The sequence below is a fragment of the Vanessa cardui genome, chromosome 1 (assembly GCF_905220365.1).
Source record: "Vanessa cardui chromosome 1, ilVanCard2.1, whole genome shotgun sequence".
Lineage (NCBI taxonomy): Eukaryota > Metazoa > Arthropoda > Insecta > Lepidoptera > Nymphalidae > Vanessa > Vanessa cardui.
Window position 1 is genome coordinate 4,921,708 of NC_061123.1, and position 27,980 is coordinate 4,949,687.

At 30.7% G+C, this 27,980-nt stretch overlaps 4 protein-coding genes across 5 annotated transcripts in view; 3 read left to right on the plus strand and 1 right to left on the minus strand.

The window, feature by feature from the left end:
• Positions 1-1,210: 1,210 nt before the first annotated feature.
• LOC124544291 (cytochrome b-c1 complex subunit 7-like) lies at positions 1,211-2,016 on the minus strand. Its single transcript, XM_047122770.1, has 3 exons — positions 1,846-2,016; positions 1,716-1,763; positions 1,211-1,510 (listed from the first exon to the last, which is right to left on the minus strand). Exons 1-3 carry the CDS (start codon positions 1,874-1,876, stop codon positions 1,263-1,265), a joined length of 327 nt encoding a protein of 108 aa, XP_046978726.1. The 5' UTR covers positions 1,877-2,016; the 3' UTR covers positions 1,211-1,262.
• A 1,300-nt stretch (positions 2,017-3,316) lies between these two features.
• On the plus strand, positions 3,317-3,469 carry LOC124544466. The gene has a single exon (XM_047123036.1). The coding sequence runs from the start codon at positions 3,317-3,319 to the stop codon at positions 3,467-3,469; it is 153 nt and encodes a 50-aa protein (XP_046978992.1).
• Positions 3,470-3,600: 131 nt separating this feature from the next.
• Positions 3,601-6,849, plus strand: LOC124544451 (lipoyltransferase 1, mitochondrial). 2 transcript variants are annotated; one of them, XM_047123018.1, is made up of 4 exons: positions 3,601-4,143; positions 4,630-4,737; positions 5,134-5,347; positions 5,599-6,849. In XM_047123018.1, exons 1-4 carry the CDS (start codon positions 3,601-3,603, stop codon positions 5,991-5,993), a joined length of 1,260 nt encoding a protein of 419 aa, XP_046978974.1. In that variant the 3' UTR covers positions 5,994-6,849. The 2 variants fall into 2 exon arrangements, with proteins under 2 accessions (XP_046978974.1, XP_046978981.1); XM_047123025.1 differs by having other exon boundaries at positions 5,146-5,347.
• A 361-nt stretch (positions 6,850-7,210) lies between these two features.
• The window catches only part of LOC124532357, an 80,073-nt gene continuing 59,303 nt past the window's right edge, over positions 7,211-27,980 (plus strand). The window contains exons 1-2 of the mRNA XM_047107271.1: positions 7,211-7,377; positions 15,099-15,157. Of these exons, the coding sequence (XP_046963227.1) occupies positions 15,131-15,157 (27 nt within the window). The 5' untranslated portion in view covers positions 7,211-7,377; positions 15,099-15,130. The remainder of the gene's footprint in view (positions 7,378-15,098; positions 15,158-27,980) is intronic.

Sequence of the window (27,980 nt, forward strand, 5' to 3'; positions counted from 1 at the left end):
ATACTTTATATTTATTTTATAAAAACTAGATGACATTATATATGAAATCAATCAGCATACAAATTTAAAATAAGAAGTCCGCTATATTATAATTTTTGTTGGTATAAGGTCCACAAAAATTTGAGACAGAAAGGCAAAACAACTGTTTGAATTATTAAATTAAGTTTTGTTTTTATTTTATATTTTGTTATATATAATATTGAGATTACTGCACTTATGTTAATGTCTTAACTGGTTTGTAATGTACAACTGATTGAGAATTGCTTTTCTTCAATACAAATGTGTTTGAGGTAAAACCTTCAAGCTTACTATGTAAGGTCACTTAATTGGACTTAATTGCATTTGTTAGCAGCATGTTTTGTTTCATAATACACTATATATATCTCGATAACTGTTGCATAAGTTGTGAAATTTTGCATGAATATTATTTTTGCGCTACATCCAACTCTATAGCAAGCTTTTTACTTAGTATCTTGATGCCCTTCATGATATTTTACTTTGGGTTTGGTTTAAGATTTTACAAGTGGAATTTTTTAAAGTAAAAATGTGAATTATACAGTTACCTATCATCTATTATCTTAACAGGATTGTATTGGTCCAACAATTGCTTGAAAAGAATGTACTAAATAGTAAGTTGAAAAAGTGAGTAATGTTATGTTTGGTTCAGTGATTTTTGCACGAGTCTCTATTCAATCTCTTTTATTTATTAAACATGATCTCCAATGTTTTCTTGTTTTTATGAAGTTCTTTTAATGATTTTTTTGATAACAACACTTAATTTCATAAAAAAGCAATTTCACTCAGCCCTAAATTGAAATTCCATCTGAGGCTTTTATAATAAAATGTGATTTATTAGTATATATTATTTATCCATTTTTAAATATCATATTATAAAACATTAATGATAATAATTAATTTGAATTAATTATTAACAAAATGCTTATGTCGAATAAAATTGTCGGGAATTGCATGAATAATTTTAAGCATTGTAATTATTATGAAATTTGTAATTACTATTGGAGTAAAAATTATTATTTTATTGGGACCATTTTTTAATGAAATTTGTGTATTGATTATATTTCTAACACCAATTGTTTGCCTTTAAGGTTATAAATTACCATATTATATGCCATATTTTATTAATTATATTTTTTTTAAATAAAATGTTTTTTCAATCTATTGTCTTTTCTTAAAATAAAAATAAACAATATAGTATTGCTAAATTTAATTAAATTAATATATTAACACAACAATCAAAGAACCTAATATTCCTTCTCCCATTCCTCACGTTCCTTCCTTTCTTTCTTGACCTGCTCAACGATGGGTGTAAGGTAGAGTTTGTCTTCTTCGAATTTAGTCCATTCCTCCTTGGGCAAGATTGTTTTCTGCAGGGAAAGTTGAATAGCACGAATCATACGGAAATTACGTTCGTCTACTACGTGTGCAGGTAGACGGCGCAGTGCCTCTTGCACATCTTCATTCTCATACAAACAGTCATCACGGTGCAGGCCTGAAATTAAGAAATAGTTTTTGAACTGCAAATATGTGGGACTTTTAGTTTTTTCTAAACTGATGTGATAAGTATACGAGTTAACAATTTGAATAACTAAGCTGGTACCAGAAAAAAAGACTATTTAAAAAAGGGTAATCATATTTGCATATGGAGCTAACTGACCATTCTGCAAATATTGAATAATGTATAAAATTGAACATACCGTATTTGTTGAATCCTGATAGGTTATAGGCCCATTTACTCAGACTGTCTGAAAATCAATCATTAAAATGGTTATATAACAGGAAAAAATTCGCATGAAAATGAACATCTATTAGGAAAAAAACACCTACTGCAAAGCACGGCAGTAGTCCTTAAGGCCATGTTGATCGATTACAATTTGTAATAAGTGTGCACTCAAATAATTCGCAAGTGAAAAATTTTCCGGAGGACGATGGGCGACAAAAATTGACGTTCACACTACATTAAAGTTGTGTCACTGTGACAATATCTGACAGTGACAATAAATTGGCGTCGAAAAATCATTGATTTTTCAAATTGAAAGAGCTTACAGCTCCTACAATAAAATTATTCAAAGTATTCAACAAAACAATTATCTGTATATTTACTTTTTAAGATATTAGTAAATTAACAATAACGATTATTTTATACATGCGATACGTATTTCGTAAGATTGATCATCTGATATGCTCTACACGTTGCATCTTACAAAATTTTCGATATTTATGACCAAAAATAAAAATTAAAACAAAAATTGTGTGCAAAATTTTTGACTTATCGATCGATATCTCGATAACGATGTATGATACGTTAAAAATGATTAAGACTTAATTCTAGAGCACAATAAAAGATTCATAAAAGGTTCTCGTATAAAATTTCGAATCTTAATGGATACGCGAGTTATTACCGGGACCAAATTTTACCCCTTTTTTCAAAATTGCATCCTTAGCTGCCCGAGAATCTTGGTCGAAAAACTCAAATTAACTTCCTAGGTATCTCCTAAAACATTAGCTTGTCAATCTACTGGACTAATAATCAAAGATATCTTTATTCGGATTTTGGTGAATGTTTTTTTTATATTTATATATTCTGACACTGACAGTTTCACGTACAAAATGACATTAGGTCTATACAATTAACTAAGACGAAAAAAAGAGTATGTACTATCAACTATGTAGTAACTAGTAACAGATTATAGAAATGAGATAAACATATTATCAATGAACAACTATGTATATTAGTAGTATACTTATACAAAAACGTAAAATATATTATCTTCTGACATATTATTTCTAAATCAAGTCAGGTGAATATAATCACGATGTTAATTTGTAATTGATCAATATAAGAGTAGATTATATAAGTTAGGCACTAACATTCATTGTTGTTTATCAAGAAAACCAGATTTTGTATTTATTTTACAGATACAACATTACCGCGTTTTAATCATGATACGATGTTGCAGATAAATACGACGACACGACAACGAATGATAAAACGGTGCTGTTCGTGCCCGATCCGTGTCTCTTATCAATATATTTGTTTGCTAGTCTTCAAGTGAACTTCGAATGCCCTCGCCCGACCTCCTAGTTCCTTGGCCCGCTTATCACTATCAGCATGAATAAAATGAGACGACGGAAGGTAAAGAATTCACACTAAGTTACGCTCTCGTGCACGTTTGTACATTTCATAGTTTTCATTTATTTAAAGCCATTATAATTTGTATTTTTTTTAAACTTATCAAGTTAGTGTTAATTAACTTGTGTGGTGATTTTTTTCTCCATCCTGCATCCAAGAGGAGGAATGCCAAGTGACTGTCGGGACTGTTTGGGGATTCGTTTTCGAATTAACACCCTGCACCAGACCTGGAAGTGGCTGCATCAGACTATCGCCTTACACGAATATCTGATCTCCCTCTCTTCGGCTGATACTGACGCTTGTTGCTCAATGCATTAGTGGACTTGTATTTATAGTGTTTTTGTGACTTTAAGACTTTTTAATTTAAGAAATTTAGATTTAAGGCATTGCCTGTCATAGGTTCATAGAAAAAAGTATCCGTTTATCATAACATAATAACAAAAGTAATCATGGCACAATCAATGATGAGAAAGATTGCTTTGAGCAACATGTTTGTAATGGTGGGATTGACAAGAAGAGTTAGCTCTAGAAGCCTAGCTACTGGTAAAAACTTGATGGCGAAGAAGACCAGCAATGACTTACCACCAGAAGGGGAGATCACAAAGTCGGTATTTATGTCTCAGTCTACGGACATATACACTAACTTGGCTCTGGAAGACTGGATGTACCGTAACATGGACTTTAGTAACCATCATGTTATGATGGTTTGGCGAAATGAGCCATGTGTTGTTATTGGAAGACATCAGAATCCTTGGCTGGAAGCTAATGTGCCGTTCTTATCTGAGAAGGAAATAGCATTGGCTCGACGCAACAGTGGCGGTGGCACTGTATATCATGACCGTGGCAACTTAAATATTACTTTCTTTACACCTAGAGAAAGATATGACAGAAAGTATAACTTGGAGCTCATCAAACGAGCATTATTCAGGGGTTTTGGAATTAAATCTATCATCAATGATCGTCATGACATAATCGTTCGAGATAAATACAAAGTATCCTTTTTAATAATTTAAACAATAACACACAAATACCATTATATAAAATCTATTTTGCTACCTATACCAATAGTAATTATTCCTGTTAGCATTTTAAACAATTGCATTTTACTAATAATAGACTACAACAGTTTAAATATCACTCCTTAAGATTAATTTAATTGTGTATCTTATTATTAATGTACACAGTAACTCGAAGCTTTTGTTTCATTTGTTCTAAATGTCTGTTTATCTGTGCAAGTACAACTTAGAAGCTATATTTTTTATTAATATAGTCACTGTGGTTGTATACATGCTGATGAATATGAAACAATGGTTATGCTACTTAATGAAAAGGGTCTCAAATATATTTTTTATCCTTAAATAGTTTTAAAGTTTAAATTAATGACAGATACAGTTTTTAAGAAAAGGGTAATGATTTAAAATAGATAAATAATTATAATACAAGTACATACAAGATTGTTTCCTTAATGATACTGTAAGATTTCTGGAACGGCTGCGAAATTAGGACGTTTAACAGCATATCATCATTGCACACTTCTAGTCAATGCCAATAAGGCAGATCTCAGCAAAGCACTAGCCAAAAGAGAGGTATGTTGTCTTATTATACTATTTATGAACTCTATCTTTGAACATTAGAGCAACTTTTTGATGAAAAACAATGTTTTGAAATTTGAGGACGGTATTTAACCTAAAAGCCATACAACGGTTTATTTACATTTTCAATTATTCATTAAAGTCAGAGATCATGTTACTCGAATATGAGTCATTTTATTGTCTTCATTAGTGGAAGATGCTTTAATAATGTTTTTATTGAATTAACACACAACTTTGTATCATATGTAGTTTTACTAAATGTATATAAAATGATGTTACTTTGTGTCTAAGCGATTTCTTTTTTTTTATTAACCCTATCTGTGCTACTAACATTAACACCTGCCTTATTCCTTCCACGTACACATGTAAAGAACACTTAATTCTATTTAGCATGGCATACAGACGAACGCGACCGCGTCCACGCCATCTCCCGTGGTCAATTTATCGGACTTGGACAACCGGGTCACTGTTGAGAGTCTTCAAACTGCGGTCGGCTATGAATACCTCCGAACGCCTGCTCTGCAATTGGAAGACGGTGGTGAACGACACATCGCGAAACAGAGAGGATTTCAATTCATAAATCCAACCGAAGACTGGTTTCCAGGTAGAATATAATGTCTTCTTAATATGTGGCTTTTATTAAATTTGCATATGGAATTAATTTTATGATAAATATTCAAATTAAATCTGTCTAGATAGATGGCATATTAGTTACAACTTGCGTGGTATAAAGATAAAATCCTTATTACATTACTCCGGGTCAAATGCATTTACATTACAAGTAAGATGTTAGGATTGTCTGCTTAATTTAGAAATTACATAAGAGTTAATTGAGTTTATCATTATCTTTGTCAGGTCTCTCGGAGTTGAAGAACGATCTTCAAACGTGGGATTGGTCGTTTGGGCGCACTCCCATGTTTACGGTGAGCCGATCGTTTCCCGTGCCGTCGGAGCTACTTGCGCCGTCCAAGGTCTACTCAGCCGCTCAAGAGTTGGTTATCAACATGACAGTGGAAAAGGGTCTCATAAATGACGTCACTCTGAACATACCCCCTGGCCTGGTCGAATCGGGATTCCACGGGGAGGCATCCGTCATCACCCATTTGAAAGGGAAGAGGTTTACATCTGAAGCCCTTAACGCGCTCCAGGATGCAATGCTAACTCGTCACACGAGTGGAGATGTGAAAAAGTTGGATGAAAAGGAACAATTTGTCGCGAAATGTTTCGATCAAGTCGTCAACACAGTTTAGTTTTAAATTAAATTTAGTTCAGTGGTGCTGAGTTTAGTGTAAGTATTATCGTGGCGTTGTTATTATACATAATATACTGTTTGTCCAATGGTTGTACATTTTATCTCGTTATATTGATATTAAGATACATATGGTTCAAAGGTTAAATCGTAAAATGTGTATTGGTACTTGTGATTGTGTAAAATTATTTTTAATACAAATTTATATTGTTATATATTTTTCAAAGCTTATTGCATTCGAATATTATTCTAAAAATATCATGTATGCTTTGTTATTATTTTGTGTTCTTTTAGTTTAGTGTTTTATCATATTATGTGGGAGACTCGTTATGTGTGTTGCATGCTTTAATGCCTCTTCTTGTTTCGATTTTATTATTAGAATGATACATTTACTTGGAGGACTTATATATGCAACATCTCGTTACGTGTCTCTGAGGTCCTGCGAGTCGCACGTTCGCTTCGAACGTTACAAGAATGCATCATATCATTTGTTTTAATTAAATTTTAATTTCGTTACCGAATTAATGTACCCGCGTTTTCTTTTACTTGTAACATATTACGTAGCATGTATTTTGTAACGTTTTTATGTCTAGATTTCTATTTAACCTAGACCATTTCATCATTCACCCACATTGTTTCATAAGATCTGCCCGAAACGGGTACTTTTTTATATGGAATGGACATAAGGCACATCTAGTTTATGTAGGTCTTTGTTAATCTTTATAGATAAGATAATGTAATAAACTTTTCTATCCAATATTACTTTTGATATTAGACAATTATTTAGTACTAAGTAACAAAATTTTATCTCATTGTATTTTATGATGTATTGAAATAAATCTAATGGTATTATTGTATTTCTGTTTTTTATTTAAAAATGAGTCCTACCGGTATTTATACGTGATGATCAAATGATGCGAGTTATTTATGTGTTTATTATTGTCCGTACAGATTCGTATACCCGTCAATTTTATATAATATTAACTGACGTCTCAAGGGGAAGGTCGTTCATATACACAAAATAAGTTGATTACAAAGGATTGCCTAATCAGTTGGAGCCTTATGATCAAACTTCGGTAACGAAGCTGCAACAATAAAGCGCCGCACACAAGTACTGGATTAATGAAAATATGTCCTCGCACAATAAAAACTTGCTTGAGGCTTGCTCTTCCTCTCGCTTTCTGAAGAGTGAAGAGCCGGGTGGTGGTCGTTGGCCGGCGCATGCGCAGGCAGTCTACGTTCGTTCTCAGTGCGCGCGCACCGTGCGCCATATTGTCTTATCGTTCGTTGTCATGACGACCGCGTATGTAAAGCAATAACATAATTCGCGGGATATTTGAATTTTGTGAAGTGTTTGTTAAATGTATTAAAACTTATTGATTTAAGTAAGTATGATGCAAAGTCTAGGTTAAATGTTATTTCAAATATATAAGCTACATATAGAACTGAAGAGATTTATCTGCTTATACATAATCAATACTATAGCCTTGCCTAAAATCGTTTTTTCAATACAAGCGAGGTTTTTACCAAATAAAATGACGCACATGGAGATAGACACTGTCGTAAGGTTATAAATGTATACCTACATTTTATTCTGTAAGAATAATAAAAATATACAAAATAATCTGTTAAGTTACAACTGAAATAAGTACTATTATTTTAGAAATTAAAAACCAAAAGAATATATAAACTATGAGCATTATAAGTCCGGTAACAAAAAAAAGATATATTTTTTTAAATGTACTTAATTTTCCGATAATTCAGATTAGAGATTAGAGAATTTATTAATGAACAATTAAAGACATCGAGCATATGAATACAAAAAAAACATTAATTAAATAATCGGAAGCCGGAGATTGAAAATTAATGATATCATTATTTACAATTTTTTTTTGCCAAATTACAAGTTTCCGCGTTGTTATTTTTTAAATACCTACAATTAACTTCAATGGACACTGATCGAAACACTATTTAAAAGGTTTTTAAATAGGAATAAATAAATCTATTTTCGTAACAACATATATGAGATGATATATTATATTTACATTATTATGATGTATGAATATGTATTAAGTATATATTGCGTAAAGTAACCGCCATGCCATTTTATGGTTATATGTATATTTTTAGTTACAAACCTCAATGTGTGTCGCACGCTGGACTTTTACGGTTTTCAGAAACAAGGCCTGTTGGTATTTGCGAAGCGATAAACCGTTTGATTTATTTTATTGTATAATCTTTAACCTGCATATACTTATTCTAAGATTTTTGCTTGTGATCTTCATATTTAATAACATTCATATCGGATATTTGGATATAATATAAACTTAACTTATTTTATTTATAGATAGACTCATATATAATAATTTGGTACGCATGGCTTGGGGTTTTTGCGGTAAGAAGACGCGTTGAACTCTTATGTAAACAGTGTACTACCGTTTGCGAAAAATTATGCGGATTAACATAGTTAAAACATATATAAAGTAGGTTGTTCTTAGCTATTAATTATGTTAAAGATATGTTATGTCAGTTAGATTATGAGCTAGTTGTTGAACTTACAATTTGAATAAAATAATGTTATGACCCTGCAGTCACATTACAAACTTTTTTAAATTTCCGGAGTTAGTTTAATTTATTCTCGGGATGTGCAGTCAATAACTGAAATTATACCACATATTTCATTATTGTTGTATAAATAAACAAAAATTTTTGTTTTTATTTTTAGGAAGATCAAATAATACATGCTCACTACGCTAAAAGGAATGTGAAGTTAAAACAGGAGACGTTTTAATAGTACCTATACGGTCATTATTGCACATCTAAACTTTGGCACTGCAACCAGTATTATAAGCAACTCCCTAACAAATATTGACGATAGTTATGATAATATCCCTAAAGATTAAAATTATTGTATAAAACTAATTCGAATCCCAATTAGATAATCTCGTCAAAACAGTAGTTTTTTAAATAATTTACTTGGTGGTAGGGCTTTTTGCAACTTGCCCGTCTGGGTAGGTACCACCCACTCACCAGTTATACTACCGCCAAATAATAGTACTCAGTATTATTGTGTTCCGGTTTGAAGGGTGAGTGAGCCAGTGTAACTGCAGGCACAAGGGACATAAAATTTTAGTTCCCATGGTTGGCGGCACATTGACGATGTAAGGAATAGTTAATATTTCTTACAGCGTCGTTGTCTATGGGTGATAGTGACCATTAACCATCAGGTGGCCCATATGCTCGTCCGCCAACCTATACCTACCATAAAAAAAAATTCTAACTCAAAATCAATTTCTTCTGTAAGATTTCAAATTTTTACATAATTGACGTCGGTAACAAAGTAATAAAATAGACAAATGATACGATATAATGAGTCAGAGTATAATGAGAGAGGGCGATCTCGCTCCTCACCTCGAGTGTCACAGGAGAATGCAATTTTGCAACATTGTTTCAATCCCGGTATTTGCGGGACTGCAAGTGCTTAGTCACGCGAGAGGTTGCGATATCGAAATCGCGAGGATAATTAGAGGATTTCTATTGTAAAGTATCACCATAAACTGGTTAGGCATCTACTGACAATGTGTTCTGTAATCTATTAAATCCTATTCTCTATATTCCGGTTAAAACGACTTTACGTACAAACAGATAACAAATGACAAAAAGATCAAAAATGTATGCAGAATACAGCTAATTCTAAAACCTAGTATTGCATTCTCTAATTCTGAATTAAATAGTCTCCAAAATCACTGCTAGACAACTCGAATGTAAAATATATATTTTAAACATAATGTTATAAAATTGCACACATGATACAGGTGCATCATATTTGTAATTGTATAAATTTCGTTTACATCATCAGTGTGACCTTCGTTTCAAACTCTCAATGTAAACCGATACAGTGTTTACACATTTAAAAATACAAGTCTTTTAAAGAGAGTGGTAATATTTTGGTCGCAGCAAGTCCAGATTTAGATTGCTAGATTTTCTTACCATTAACAGGAAGCAACACTGACTCGATTTATATAATTACATAATGATAGTAATATTGCTTTCAATAAATTTTGTGTTCCGTCTAGAAATCACACGTCCGGCTGAATCCGCAGCAAATTATCATATCACGCTAACAGTGTAGAAACACAGTTCGACTGTTTCATTTCATTTCATTTCTGACACGCTCGTCTGAACCTACTTACCTAAAGGTTCGTGAATGGAATTTAATGATGATTATTATATTTCGAAATTTGAAATTGTTTTTTTTTATGGCATAATGCGATAATTACCATATTGTATAAACACAAGGAAAACTTTTGAAAATAGAATTTAGTTTTTTGTCTATGACAAAAACGTACATTAAACGTAAAATAAAAAAAGTTTGTGTGAATATATTTGCGATGTGCCAACATAATTGATATTTAATTTTTTTAATTGAAGAGTTTACAAGTTTACGAAAATTTTGTAGACGTTATGTAAATATTTTTTAGACCTCGATTAACTCAACGTCGATGTAATTTAGTTTTTTTTTTTTAAATTCTTCTTTTGTACTTTTTATTTCAATAAAGTAACGATAACATCAAACGTGTTATGTAAGATTATTTTATACAGCTAAACTTGTTTCTCAATGTTAGGAGATTTAAATTTTAGTAGAAAATACAAGGTAAAATAGTATTCGTGCGCAGAGTACTAATGTTTTCTTACTTGTGTTACGGAGACAGATGTAATTGTTTAATACATCACTTCATAGCGACCGGTTTTATTTTCTTCCTGTTGTGTTACACAAAGAAACTTATCTTGTTATAAATATTTATTCACTGAAGGTGCGCCATAATTAGATTTTATTTAGATAAAATTACATATTGTCTTGCTTTCGCTGTGTTGATAGGATTTCATTAAAATAGCTATAGGTACATCATACAATATCTGTTTAAGGAAAATACTAAGTATTGACTTGTTGCAAAATTTATTTGACATTAACATCTAACCTTTTTACAATATAATTTACCATTTCTTATATATTTAATGATATAACGAGGCTCTTGATTTTTATGAAATAATAATCTCGCAAATTATTATCGATAAGTGCATATCATATATTTCAGATATGTTAATCCACCTTTCCTCCTTTATATGCATATACCATCTACTACTTACATCTAATGCGTATGCTAAACTATTTTTAGTTAAACTTGTTATGCTCATAAGAATTACCTAATGGTTCAATGTTCTTTTTATCATGATTATTACTTCATTACTCATTTTAATTATGCATTTTGTAGTTGAGAATTGATATGTCCGCACCTTATTTATATGAAAGAAAACTTTAAACAGTTGAATTATATAATTATGTATTTAATTATACTGTTAGTATTGAATGCGACAATCATATTAATACAAATGAAAGTGTCTTTTTTAAAGAACTAAATAAGTTCCTTGATATATTTTTTTCTCTATCTGATATCTTTCATCATAGGCAAGGTGAAGCATCACACTATGTGACTCGTAAATACCTATACCTTGACAGATCTAACAAACCATCACAATAATGGAATGAATAAGTCATAAATAAATCATATGACATATGAATATGGCTATTAAGAAAAAACAATTCTCGTATAAAATTCGACCTCAACAACAAAAAAATACTTTGTACATTAAATTTACATTAATATATATTTATTTGAATAAAAATTTTAGATTTGGATTAAAACAATGTCATCTATTAATAATGCTATTTATTTTTAAACTGTATATTTAGTTTTATTTGATATTCAAAAATTTTTAGAAAGTAATATTTCTAAACTATATTTATAAAATTTAATCTAAAGTAAAGCTCAGTCATTCATAGTAATATTGTCATAATACATGTATGATGTATGTACTAGTGTTGTAGTGTATCGATAGTCCGCTATTGATAGTTAAGGCTAAGGTATTGCTCACGGAAAGCTGTTGATACTATCGATAGTATTAACTTAAACAATATTATCGATAGTACTATCGATATCTTGAACAGTTTTCGAGGTCAACTATCGATAGTTCTGCAACATAGGTATGCATTCACACCATGTAATTAAGTATCGTCAAATATCGAATTATTGATTCTATATCACGTCAGTTCTTGATTAATCAAACTAATTATAATGTAAAATTAGCTGATATGCCTGCGCGACTCTTGCGCAAAAATGTTTGCGGTTGCGAACATTTTACGAGTTAACAAGCAGCCTAGACATTTTAATTAATATCACGTCATAAGTAGCCAATGAAAAGAATCATTGAAGGAGTATGTATAATGGTTAATCAGATTTGTGTATGATTCATGGTACATATTGTATTTTCATATGAAAAAGTACACTAATAATTTGTTTTATGGGTTAAAATTTTGGACAAAACACAAAGATAAAATATTAATTTTATATATACCATCGTTACCTTTCCTTATTGATATTAATAAATTGATAAAACGAGGCGGTAATTATAAATAACTGAGAAAAAAAACGGTATAACTCAGATTAATAAAAATTCATATTAACTTTTATGTTTATTAAACTAATATGGGCTGAATTATAAAATATATCAATCCAGTAAGTTTCATGTGAAATGCGTATTAAGATCTTTCACAAACGGTCCAATAGGTCGTAGGCCAGGTGGTCAGGCCACTTGACTGAAGCAACACATTCTGTAGGTCACAGATATCATGCCTACACAATAGATACCTAACTTAGGTAGGGGCTATATATTATACTACTAGGTTTTAGAATTCGTTAATTAAATTGATATAAATAATTTTTTTTAATAATGATAATACTTTTTTTCTGTTTAAATTATGTAAAAATGTTGATTAACAATGTCTTGACTAAATAAAAAGGGCAGATGCAGTGGCGTAGCTATCGTAGGGCCAGGTGGTGCAGTGCACCGGGGCCCTAGAGTTCAGGGGGCCCTCTAAACTAAACCTTAAGCTACTGAAGTTAGTAAATCACGACCATGCGCAGAAGATTTCTTATTTGGTATCTATAATTGTAAAGGGTAATTATTAGTTAAAGAGGTATGGGAAAGAGGGAATGAGGGCCCGATTTTTTTTATGCACCCGTTCCTCACCTGGCACTGGATAGAGGTATTTTACACGTGCAATAAAAAAACTTATTTTATTTCAAACATGATTGAATAATTGATATTGAAGGATAGTGCATAATATAATGAACAGCTGCAATACTTAAACTGACAATAAATTTTATCTTTTAAAGCTTTACGAACGTCGCCAAATCATCACTATCAATAACAAGAATAACTTATAAGACAGGCATGTGTACCTACTTCTAAAAATTTTGGAAACTATTCTATTTGCTTGTTAAAGTTTAACATTTTAAGTACATTACCCATAACATATTTATACTACATTATTTATCATCATATATATACTATTTCAATAAAATTAAAAATATACATATGGTACGTGAGTTCTTAATCAATCAAAATAATTATAATGCAAAATTTGCTGATATACCGCTCGACTCTTGCGCGAAAATCGTTGCGGTTGCGAACAGTTTATGGGTTACCAAGCAACCTCCAAGTTTTAATTAATTTATCGTCACAATGAAAATAATAATTGCAGCAGAAATATATACGTACAAATTTAACTTTGTTTTCAAAATATTTATGAGCACAAATGACATGATAAACGAATATAAACATTGAAAACATAGATTAATTTTTCAACACGGCGAGGATTGCCAAATTAGAAATTATCAGGAATATCAAATATACTCTAAATTTTATTTAAATGAAACCTACATCTTAGTAGTTTGTAAAATATTGTTTTCTTGCGATGAATAGATTCTGTCGATTTTGAAGACAAACACAAAAACATCATCATTCGATGTTATTGTTTGACAATTATCCAGCCTACAACCTTATCAATGAGATATGTATATACAAAAATATAAAAATTGAGTAAATATATAAGCCTGTACCCTAATTTATAATCTACCGTATTGAGAAAGTTCTATTTCAATCTCATTATTAATTATCGCTTTAATTCGGATATCTGGGATTCGATTCGAAATAAGGATGATTTCAATTAACAGTTTCTGTGAAAGTTTCACTTATCCATCCTCCTGCCCTTATCCCAATTTTATTTGGGGTAGACGCAACGTGTCTTCTCCCTCCATACTTCTCTGTTAGATGTCATCCCACAAGTAACATTATCCTCACAATCCACCCATCGTTTCTTTGGTTGCAAGTTAATATAAGTTTCACTTAAAATGAACAGCTTGTGAATAACTCACATCTGGGCTAAAGCGGCATGTGTGGTAGAATTTAATTCCGCAGGATTCCTTACAATATTATTAAATATGAATTATAACCATAAACATTAAGTACAGTCGGGATAAGAAAAGGTTCGTCACATTAAGATCTATTTTCGTGTTCTCAGTATGAGCGATAATCTGTTTTATCGATCGAGAATGACATATTGCGTCACAATGATTTGATGTTTAGATTCAAAAGGTACTAAGAGTTTAGGACTTGATATGGGAATTAATTTGAAAAATGACGAAGATTTTCTTACTCTGACTGTACATGAACAATCAGTCGTAATAGCGGTAATACTTGTCCGATTTTGAATATGCAATTTTCAGTAAATTTTCTCGTGTTCAAAAACAAAGGGCCATCTCGACTAGGATGTATTTGCATATTTTCAGTTCTATTAATATTGCTAAAGTCCTTAAAATATAATATACAATTAAAATAAATTGCCTAAATATGAATGTACGTTGACAATTATTTATGATTAACAAATAATCCTAGGTCTGTTGTTAAAGTTTTATTTTGAAATTCTTACTCTGGTGTAATATCTATTTCAACATCTCCATATTGTATTGCCTATAAATATAAATAGACAATTACAGTCAGCTCTTGAAACGAAAATTAAACGGACTTTAAAGTTCATCTCGTAATTTTAGTTTTATTTAATCAAGATGGCAAAATTAATTAACTTGATTATAAACTCAATACATACTGTTCCAAATATCAAATATGATGCAATAATTTCCTATCAATAATGGATATCTTTCATATGCTATATTTATTTTTTATTAATCATTTTCTCCTTTCACAGGTTTGAATCTCCGACATAACATATCTACAAAAATGGAAAAAGAAAAAATTGTATTTAAGGTAAGATTAAACAAATATTTGTAAACGCCTTCGCCTTCGTTTATTATATTTAAATAAAAAAATATAATAAATTAATATTTTAATTACTATAGATATTAATTCGCTCCCCAACCCTAATAAGGAGTATGATAATGACCTTCTATTAGTTACAAATCGATAATAGTCGTCAATTAAGAATCTCATAGGCCGGTTTAGTCGCGTGGGCGGAGGTGGTATGAGTATTGAGTTGGCGCTGGAACGTAGCGGCGCCAGCGCAGCTTGGTCGTTCGCATTGAACCATTGACACGAATTCGACATTATCACACGGCCACATTTGTCATCGAAATGCTTAATGTCAATATTTGATCGATATCCATTCCCAATACCTAAACTCTTAGAGTGATAAGAAAATATATATTAAGACAGGACCACCTTGACTGAGTTAGGCATTTAAAATTATATTTGATACTTTAAATGGTAAGCACTTAAAAGTATGAGAAATTTGTTCGTATATCCAAAAAATATTAAAGCGCATAACCTGCATAGTCTTGAAATTCTTGTTTATACAGCATATGTTGTACGTATAAAGAATTTTCATATAAATATAGATCGTTTTGAATATTTTTATCTAACTTATAAAATATATTATATAATTGGATAGGAATGTCGGTAACGATATTAGTTATGATCTATAAGTTAAATCTAATATGATATAAAGTGAAAATATAGATATATTTATCAAACGTCAAATATTATGCAGGTATTCGATGCTTGGAATTTGTTTGTTGCGCATTTTTGTAACATCAATCAAGTCCGGCCTTCGTCAGTCGCCAGACCGGCTATAAGATTCTTACGTGGTAACAATAGACTATTCATGTATTATGTCAAACTTGTAATTTATGTAAAATCTTTGCTCACTAAGATTTTAAATAGAAAGTGTAAGTTTTCCTTATAGGTTATTTGTGGCTTCGAATTCTAGGTATGATTTTTTATTAAATAAGAAACGTACTTTTGATTGTTGTTGACACCATTGATTTGAAATTAGAGCTAAGATTGTTTTGTGCATTAAATACTCCTTTCTTATTAAAAAAATATATTTATGAAAAAAGTTGGAATATCAGCCACATATTTGTTAGATTGAAATAATTGCGACGGGTAGAAAAAGTAAACACTTTAATTGTACGAATGTGGAATATTGTCCTCACGTAGACGTATATCACAACATGTAAACAATAGCGTGGTTTATTTAATAATTGTATGTTAATATGTTCGTGAATTGTCCGACAGCCGATTTGTCATTAATATTATGTATGCGATTTCGTGCGATATCAATACGTTAAAAGATAAAAAGTGAAGTCATTTAACAGGTATGGTAATACTAGGCAATATTGTTGTAGATACATAATATGTATAATAATTAAACATTATCTATTGTTAGGTTACACTACATATACACTTATTATCGGGTTTATTATATGAAACAAAACGAGAAAATAACTTATATTTTTTTATTAAATCTTTAATAAATCAGGTATATATATTTTTATTGTTTATGTGAAATGGTAAAGTACTGAACAAAATATAGATTAAGTAGAATAGAGCCTAGAGGAGCATAAATTCTAAATGTGACTTTCATAATCAAAGGATGCGTTGACCAGGAATATTTTTGTTACTGTGTCATATAATATATAACCCTTTGAGAAGGTTTGGGTGTGTGCGTAGGAATTGATAAATATTATACTCAACGCTATGTGTTTGTGTAGTATTTCTCGGTATTATTATAAACATACATTTATGAATTTACGAAGTAGACTTGGGAAGCCTTCACTGAAGGTGTCATAATCGGACCGGATAACGTGGAATCTGTGTAATAATATTATAAATGTTAATGAAGGTTACGATTGTGAATTTTATATTAAAATCAAAGGACTTTATTTGCTTAGAAGTGACTTAATACATATTCATCCTAGATGATATTAGGCGCTCAAACGAAATCAGTACAAATGTCCCAAAATTATATTTTAATGATTACATTCAAAAGAGCTTAAGTAATATTTATCGTGGTTAGTTAATTTGGCACATCAGTTTGTGGATGTGTCGTAACTGCGGCCGTATTGATGCAATAGTTTTCAGTGTACTGAGGCCATATCTATTAGCATTACAGTGACATCGTATTACCAGACAGACGGTGAACAATATAACTGGAAAAAGGAACAAAGTGACAAAAAAAAGAATAATCTAATGAATTTTAAAATACGAGTTGGAACTTTTTTTTGGAAGTAACTGTCAAGTTTGAAGCCTTGGCTGAATAGATTTATACTTTGCACACTATATTTTTCAATGATAGGTAATAAAAAAATAAAACTTTATTGAATTTACTGCGAAAATTAAAAGATTTTTCCTAAATACAGCTTATTAAAATACATTGATGTTCCAAAATAATTGATTGCAAGTTCTCTTCATTTTATAGTGAATCGAATCGTATGATATCGTTGTGTTAACAGTTACAGGATCAATATAAAATAATGTACATGTATATAAAATAATATAAAGCAGTTGTATAGCGGTTAGCAAATATGAGTTATGTGTTGGTTTAAGCAATCACCTTATCAAACCAATAATAATATTACTAAATACAATAGCGTTACGAAAATTCTAGCCATTTATATTCAGAATACTTAGGTAAAAGAGCAAATCATTATGGTATTTTTTTTTTAAAACACGTCGGGAAAATCATTGAAGTGAAATAAAGTATTGTAAAGGCTATGTTAACTAAAAGGGAACAAAAAACAAAAAAACAAAATCATTTGACATCATTGGCCAAGACAAGAGCCTGATTAATCGAAAAATGGCGAAATTTTAAACACCAATGAATCTGTAATCGGAACTTTGGAAGTCAGATTAAAGTGAGTAAAAGTAGTTGAGCGGAATTCTATTGTATTATAAAGATATAACATAGCTTTAGTATCTGTTTTAAAGTTACCTTTACTATTTCGTTTTAGTTAATATATGTGCGTGAACTTAGATGTAGTATACATATTAGTTAATGTTTGTCAATTTAAAACCATTATTTGCTTCCCTTACCTTATGAGAACGAATTCTAATTCTCGAGTATAATTAATTTGTCAAGTCAAGTTAAGGACATTTTTTAACAATGAAATAATAAGAGTTTAGACTAAAATGAAAAAATGTCTTCAACATAAAAGTAACATTTTTGTATCGATAATTTTTCCCAGAGTATTGTATAGTATTTTATTGTGTACTTTTAGATATTTATTTAAAAGGCCAACTGTTGGCACTGTACTAGTTATTTCGCCTTCTACGCTAAAGGTTGAATTTAAGAATACATCGATCAGATTGTATCATTTTCATCCTATTGTTATTATCATCGAACGCAGCCCGACAGAGGTTTGTATCAACAGAAAAGAAATACCGATTCAAAATTAATTACGTTAGTTCTAAAGGATTACTAACATTGAATACAATTTATAAAATTAAACATACAATTCTATTTGCAAATTTCTTTTTTCTTTTTTAAACTGTAAACGAAAAAGAGACAGAGCTTACTTTATTCAGGATGTCTAATATTGTGAATATTTCTATCGAATAATTTTATTTTTAAACACATTCAAGAAAAAGTAGACCTTATGAATTCAGTATTATTTTATGCTTGTAATAGGTAGAGTTACGTCATTTCTGAAACGATTTAGGTAATAACTTTTGGAAAGAACGGATACTTGACTTTTAGTCCCAATAGAATTTGAAGAAAAACTTTGAAGCCGCTTATTTTTTGTTAATTTATTTTAAGTGCAAGTACCTAATCTTTTGATAGCACATTAGCATTACAATTAATAGTGTTGCTTCTAGTTTGATTAAGAAACTATTGTTTACTTTTTGTAGGAGTTACACCAACTTATCAATAGATCATTCTAGTTTGTAATTCCAAAATATATATCGTGAAAATTTGCTTAAAAGGTAAATATATATGTAATATAAAATGATATACAATCCGAATGCAATATTTCTATAATATTTCAATGACTTGCATCAGCTTGAAGTATCAATTCAATATCTGTCTAATTTGCCTAGGTTGATTATATGAGATTGATTTTAAAATGCCACTGTGATGCGCAAAGCCGGCGGCGGTATATAAAGTTATTACCTAAAGGTCATCTTCAAAGTACCTAAACATTAATCTTTAAAATTACTGATTTCACGCTATTAGTTTCAATACGAACGTTTTTCCCAACAGTAATAAATTTGAATAGGAAAATAAATTGTTGTGAAGAATACAAACTAATTACGAAATCAAGTAAAATTAATTAAATAAAATAAAAATACGAAGAAGTTAAGAATTTTTTTTCTTTTCTTTCAATTATATTCTATTTCACTCGGATTAATAGAACGATTCTAATGATACTAAATATTTAAAAAAAAAAAAACAAAAGTAACATTGGGAAGGAAATTTCTATTCATACATACATAACATGAACCCAGAAAACATTACACTCCTTTATTGGCGTGTAATAAGTAAATATTTTCCATAGACCACTCATCATATTTAGTTGGTTTGGACCATAAATCTCTTATATACCTACTTACCACAGATATATGTACATATGTTGTAAGTAGGTTCCTAAAGTGTGTTAAATAGACTTTAACAAACAACCAGATTTTAACGTGAGTTAATTTATCTTAATGAATACAATAAAGAATGTAAGTATCCATTTGTTGTTACCGAATAGTATAACGAATACGAATTACACGTGTATTTTTACAATTTAAAAACATGACATGTAATTACATAATTCATGTTTTGGCGTGTATCGGAATTACAAATGGAAAATAACACGATGAACATACATAGATAAATTTAATTTATATCGTAAAATTAACGTCACTTGTTTTTTTAACATTGTCAATGTAATCTACACGTTAAAATTTAATAATATATTATAATAATATATTAAAACATTTCATAGATGTGTAAGAATTCCTTTTTTTAAAGTTTATTTCCTTTTCTTAATATTTTTTATTCATTATTGTATAATATTTAATTTTTAAATATTTAAAGTAATATAAAAAGCCATGTTATAGCTTTTTGAATAATAAAGTCTTAATCTCAATAACACAAATGTACATACCGATTCTCATATTTCAAATAACAGAAATGAATTTCAATACTACATTTCATCTCCTTTTGTACTCTCTAAAATATACAGTTTGGAATCTATCTGTAGGTAAGTACAATACAGTTTGGAGTCTATTTGTACTTACCTAAGTTTCATAAGAAATTCAAATGCAAAATTTGATTCTTGAACACGGTCTCAGAGGGTGCATTTTATATATTCAGTCGGTTATTTCAAAATTTCACAAAGCAGATGCATTTTTTTCTGAAATCTATGTGATCTACATTATGAGCGAAATTTTTTGGAATCACCAATTTTCTTAGAACAATATTTATTAAGAACGAGTTGATAAGACTATTTTTCTAGATAAGTGCGTATAAATAAACAGGCAAAAAACATAAAAAAAAACTTGATCGTACACACGCTTTATTTTTTTTGTCCAGTATCAAAGTACAATTTTTATGTTATGTATTTACCTACATATACCAAGTAAAATCAGTTACTACTAATCTTTGCAGTATTACTTTAGAAGACCGAGTTGGAGATAAAAGTTTTAATTCAAAACTCTTTCGATATGAACAGTAAAGTCGCCCGAGAAATGCTCCGCTGTACTGCATCCTCAAAGATATTGGTCAAAATATAAAATTTTTATACTCGTAGTTTCTGTTAATACTTGCATTGTACAAACATAAATTGTCCCTTTTCCTTAAAGTAGATAATTGAAAAGGAAATAAAAACTTATCAAATAAGTTAAACAAGAGCATGGACGCCGAGTCTGTGCCGAGATTCAATAAAAATAAATCGGTAGATACATATTTATTTAATACAATGTAATATGAATGATATGCTCGATGAATAATACAGAATATATATTTGCAGTCGATACCCGAGCTTGATTCCTCAATTGATTATTCTATGTCTCGGAGTGCATCGTGATTCTACGACATTCCACACGCGGCATACTTGCTCATTAGGCAGTAAGGCTTTGTTTAACGTTCCTTTGATCCTGTCCATATCGCCTTCATGCGTTATTACCCTAACACAAACAACCTTCGCCTTTACTATGTGGCTCACCTCAATAAATTCAACGAACAAATGAAGTTGATTTTATTTTAAATTAATTAATTTGACGTATATATACGTTTACTCATATAAGTTCATTTTAAATATGAAATTGATACTATTATATTTAATACTAGTTGTCACCCGCGTTTTCTCTCGCGTTTTAGGGTGTTAGTTGTCAAGTGTAAGGCAAAAAAGGAGCCTATGTCCTTCGTTGGAGTTCAAGTTTGCTTCATACCAAATTTCATCAATTTCGGTTCATTGGTTTGTTCGAAAATAACCGACAGACAACAGAGTTACCTTCACATTCATAATATTACTCAAGATTGCTGAATTAATATTGTTCGAACAAAAATGCTCTATTCTATTGCGATGTACAGGCTATTACTATACTATAGTTCCAAACCTTCTCCTCAAAGGAAGAGGAGGCCTTTAGCCCAGCAGCGGGAATTTACAGGCCTTTGTTGTTGTTTGTTGTTATACAGACTATTTGCAGTTTAAAAATAAATCAAATAATATATTTAAATATAAATGTAGATATTTTTTGTGGAATTTATATGAAAAAATATAAAGATATTATTATTTTGTAAGCTTTCAATAGTCATATTATTTAATTAAATTTTAAAGTCGATTTTGTTGCTGAATTTACGAGAGTCGTTTTTTTACAAAGCAATTACAATGTAGTACAAGATCTGGCTTATGGAGTAAAACTTTTTATTTGTAGTTTTGTTAATCCCGATGCGATTTCCAGTGATCCGAACGTAACATCCTTGAATACTGCGATGATAGCCTCATTTAGCGATACCCGAACGGCTTCGAATTTCGATGTCACGGCTGTCGCAATGGGTCAAGGTTCTGTTGATATACAAGAATTCACAGTTTATATTCAACATATTCATATTATATGTTTAATACATATCCCAGCGGGGTCGGCTACCGTATTTCGAAACTAAAACATATATTAAAACAGATTAACATTCTAAACTATTGGTATTTTTAAAAACAGACGAAACATAGGGATTTGAAGTAAAACATTTAATCTTAAATTGATTTCACTTTTGTTTTGAATAAATTGAGAGCTGAGATGGCCCAGTATATCTTAACCGATGATTGCGGGTTCAAACCCAGGCAAGCACCACTATATATATGTGTTTAATTTGTGTTTATAATTCATCTCGTGCGAGGAAACCTGCATGTGTCTAATTTCATCGAAATTCTGTCACATATGCATTCCACCAACCCGCATTGGAACAGTGTGGTGGAATATTTTCCAAACCCTCTCCTTAATGGAAGAGGAAGCCTTATCTCAATGAAATATACAGGCTGTTAGTTAACTTTACTACTTTACTTTGAATAAATTGTATTATTTTATTAATTTTTATGTTGTCTGGTGTTTGTTGAGCCGTTGTTACTTCTAATTTTCCATCACACAAGTGCTTTAGCTACTTACATTGGGATCAGAGTCGTGTTTGTGATGTTGACCAATACTTATATTTATACTACATATTATGTAATCAATAAATCTTATTAAAATTAAGTAAAATATTGCTATAAGTAAATATAATAATGACAAGCGAATTTTCTATAACATAATGGAGAAAAGGAATGGACACCTAACAGCGTCTGTTAAACGTAATGAAATATTGTTTGTAAAACGGAAGTGAAATTCCATAACAAGCAATTAGTTACATTAATAGTCTGATGAACAAAACGGTTGCGTTGCTGTTCGAGCTCGAAAGAAAGGCGTAGAACTTAAGGTGGGCTTATTACGTCGATTATAAGTAGGTATTTAACTTCTTAAATAACGGTATAGATCGAGGTTTTTTTAGAATGACTTTTTACTGCGACCGTTTTTGCACTTTTTTGATTGATAATCAGATCGCATTAATAACTATTTATAACCCACTAAAATTACTATGTCTATTGTTTTCTCTTTCCCCCCATGTTTCATTGAAAACGGGCATAGACAAAGTTTAATGCTCCTTACTTAGAGGTAGGGTTGACTCTGTGCAAGCCCATTTGCTTAGAAACACTTTATTGTTGGATCTACCGCCAAACACCAATTATACATTTTATTTGATCTGCCATAAGGCACCTTACATCTTAGTTCTCAAGGTTCATTGTTGTAAAAAATGGTAAATATCTCTCGGGGCGTCAATATCATTAAAGTGTGGTGACCACTTACCGTCAGGTTGCTAATTTGCTCATATATTTGGAAGTAACTGTTATATAGGCCTGATGTTTAGGAGCTAAAAATATCCGCAATTTTCTACTTTTATTTGCAATTATGCATATGATCTTGTGGATTGAATACTAACATATTAAAAATTTTAAACAATAGATTTATTTTAAATGAATTACACAATATTGTGTATGAATCACCAATTAATACTTTCGAATGCCATCTATAATTATTTATTTTTATACAATATTCGCGATAACAATAAAAAAATACCTATTTAATTGTAAGTCTAAACTGTTTCCGGTATAACATTTTATGTGTAAGTACTTTATATTTATTAGAAACATCGCGCATCATCGAACATCTATCTACGGTAAAATTGCTCATAAAAATGCGTTAAAGTCTTTAACTGTAGGCAGTTATCGTCTATAATGTTAGAATAATGTACAAAAAACATCAGGATATATATATATTAAACATTCTTAAATGTCAGTCTATTACAACGCTAATACGTAAGACCTAATAAAATGAAAATGAGCCGTAAAATATCATCCGGTTCGATCGTTATTGATCACGACCGAGCTGCGAGCAACCGCAGCAAGTATCAAAACGCGTCACGATGAACATGTCTCATTTTAACATATTAATCTTTTTATAATTCTCTTTGTATCTTATAGTGTGTGTACTTAACGTATAATATATGTAAAACGTTGCGTAACATATACGATATTCGATTCTAGTTTTAATAAAGCTTGATACACAATATTTAACAACAGCCTGTAAATTTCCCACTGCTTGTTTAAAAGGAGAAGGTTCAGAAGATATTCCACCACGCTGTTCCAATGCGGAATACACATGTGGCAGAATTTCTATGAAATTAGTTTCACTTGTCTGGTCATCAATAAATTGCCCTTTATTAGGTAAAATACAGACTAACTAACAGAGTCTAAATAGCGGTAGCTTCATGGGCATGTTGCCTCAGGTTATATAGTTTCTCGGAGCCAGATTTACAAATATTTCACCTTTGATTTGATTGATGGAACAAAGACGCCCCAATGTCTTACAGTTCTTACAAAACTAAAAATACAATCTAATATTCAGCTTTTTACTTAAGTTCAGACTGTGAATATGTGAAGTAAAAAGAATTAGTATTTTTGTTACTTCAGGATTTTCTTTAATGACATCACATTATAAATCACATCTTTTCTCGTTTTTTTTCTTTTATGGTATGGGCGGACGAGCATATGGGCCACCTGATGGTAAGTGGTCACCATCACCCATAGACAATGACGCTGTAAGAAATATTAACTATTCCTTACATCGTCAATGTGCCACCAACCTTTGGAACTAAGATGTTATGTCCCTGGTGCCTGTAGTTACACTGGCTCACTCACCCTTCAAACAGGGACACAACAAAACTGAGTACTGTTATTTGGCGGTAGAATAACTGATGAGTGGGTGTTACCTACCCAGAGGGGCTTGCACAAGGCCCTGCCACTAAGTGGCATTAAACGAGTTTAAGAAAAGCTCTTGTCGGCCAGCAAACTGAAAATTGAAATTTGCAAATTAGTAATTATTAAATTTAGCCATGCTGCCGTGGTATAACTAACTTTTGATCACATGTTAATAAGAAAAAAAAATATCTATCGTCATTTGCCATTTTTGATATCTTGATTAGTTTTGGAAATAATTTCATGGTCTTATTATCGATAAGTTACAACCATTTAACATTTTTGGCACGTTTTTGCTCAAAGCTCATAATTGAGTTTAGGTAGATAACGGCATTATAGATATCCACGCCAGCATAGCGTCATTTACACATGTATGCAGAAATACCTGAAAATACGTAAGCGCTAAGAATACGACTATAATAAATATATTACGTACATTCAGTTTATTAATACCTAAAAGGTTAAATTAATCTGCATAAGGATATTATTAATAAAATTATGTGGTATGAAAAGTTAAACTTCAAAATTAATTAGATATTATTATTGAAACAAATATCAGTATTTTTTTTTAAGGAAATACTAAACTTTACAGAAAAAGGTTTCGAAAATGATTTCTTGTAATAAATAACAATGTTAGGAATAAAAGTAGTGTTGCATATAAAATTATTAATTCATGTATTTTTGTAGAGTAAAATTTTGACATTTACTAATTGATTTATTTTTTAATAAGCTACGGCTTTACCGGCTGTAAATTGAAATTATATAAGCCTTTTTGACGCATCACATGTCTAGAACAGTTTACCAGATTGACTGACACTTGTAGTTAGTGTTACTTTCGTTAGATTTAAAACGTAACGTTATAGGTATTGCCTTTACAATTCCGCAGTAGATTACTAAAATATGGTTTGGTAAAATTGTAGGTACTAGTATTTCCTGCGACTAGCATTTTAAATATACAAAGGTACAGGCAGATATAAGATATACCATGCGAAATCAATCTTGTGGCGCCGTACCACTGGACAGGTTTATCATATGTGTTTCGGTGTACTATGGTGTGTAGTGACTCCGACTGTAAGATATAATACGAAAAAAAATATATTAACTTGACATAAATTAAGGACAAAACTAGGGCAGCTATAAAACGCATTAACAACCAAATAGACAGCTGTAATTTATTACAGATCTTGGCGATTAAAATTTAGGGATAAGTGCATAGTCGAATGCATATTAATTATAGGTTAGGTGTATTACCATCTATTGTATTCTAATTCGCTTTGCCTACTCAATAATACGAAGGTTAATTCTGTCACGTTCGCATCTCGGTGACATAATAGTTAATATAGGCAAAAATATGACACACGCATAGACCTCGACTTATGATGAATGTCTATTGTTATTTAAATAATAATTGTAACACTTCCGGATTTTACTCACTGTGCACCAACTGAAGTTCGCGTCAGAAAAGGTTTATAACGTTTCATTAGTCCGACATGAGTCTTGAGCCCAGGATCTCAGAATTTGCAGCTATGTAAGTTAGTCACTAAACCAGTGAGGCTATATGTTATTTATTACCTCGATTATATTTTATAATAATATAGAATAGTTTATTTACACTACAGATTGGATTATCATGTTAGGAAGTTCTGTTAATCCAATTACCTAATTAAGGTGCTCCAAAAGAAGTATTAAACAAAGATCACAAATAAATAATGATTGACAACAAACAACAACCGCATAGCCAAATCATAACAGCCTTAACAACAGTTTTCGTTTACTTAGCCATTTGGGCACGATCCTGTGATATCTATAATGCTATTTAGATTTTTTTTAGGAATAGGTTGGCGGACGAGCATATGGGCCACCTGATTGTAGGTGGTCACCATCACCCATAGACAATGATGCTGTCAGAAATATTAACTATTCCTTACATCGTCAATACGCCACCGACCTTGGGAACTAAGATGCTATGTCCCTTGTGCCTGTAGTTACACTGGCTCACTTCTTCTCCTTCAATCCGGAACACAACAATACTGCGTACTGTTGTTTAGCGGTAGAATATCTGATAAGTGGGTGGTACCTAAATTTAAAAAAGAAAATGTAGAACGGAGAGTTGTGTAATTATAGTCCTAAAATTAAATATGTATGAGTTGTATGACTATGTAATCGTTCGTGTCGATTTCGCACGGTCACAACAAAGGTAATCGCGAGGTTTTTTATGACATAATAAGATAAACAAATACTGTAATGCAATCAATGTTAACCAAAGATTGCGGGTTTAAGTTGTGGCGGGCGTGTTTCGAAGTGAAAGAAGACTTCCCATCTATGGAAAAAAAGACATGTGTACAATCAATATAAAGTTTAATGGTGTATAGAAGGTCGATTTGCAGCAAAGGGGTGCAATAAACTTCAAATTCATAAAGGCCTTATTCCAGCATAAATTTAATAATTTAATATATGTATTTACAACATAGCTATATTAATTCTTAATAAAAAATGTTTACACCAAATTATGATAAGTAGGTACCTAGTAACTGTATTGATGTATTTTGTACGTAAAAATATCTTATAAACTTGTATTCTTTAAATCAAGACGGCGTCACGTGCTTCATAAATGGGGCAGACTGATATAAAACACGTGACTCGATTCATTTGGCTCTCTGTTGTTAGAAAATCGTATTATCTTTATGTACACGCGGCCAATGTTTCGCAAATAAACGTGGGAAAAAAATTGCGCGATAAAATTAAAAAAGTATAATTGCATTGAATGCTTAAAATATGTTAAAGTAACTGTAACACATTTTTAAGCATTCAATAAAATCATAATTAACATAATAACAATTATGACCTACTAGATTTTGATTAATGTAATTATTATTATTTATTAATATAATTTTAAAGAAAACACTAAATACAAATGCCACATTCATTACCGGACAAAAATATATTAAAATATGTATATATGTACGTAGAATATAAATAGATTTAATCAATATTGAGTTTATAATAAGCTTTTTTTTTTA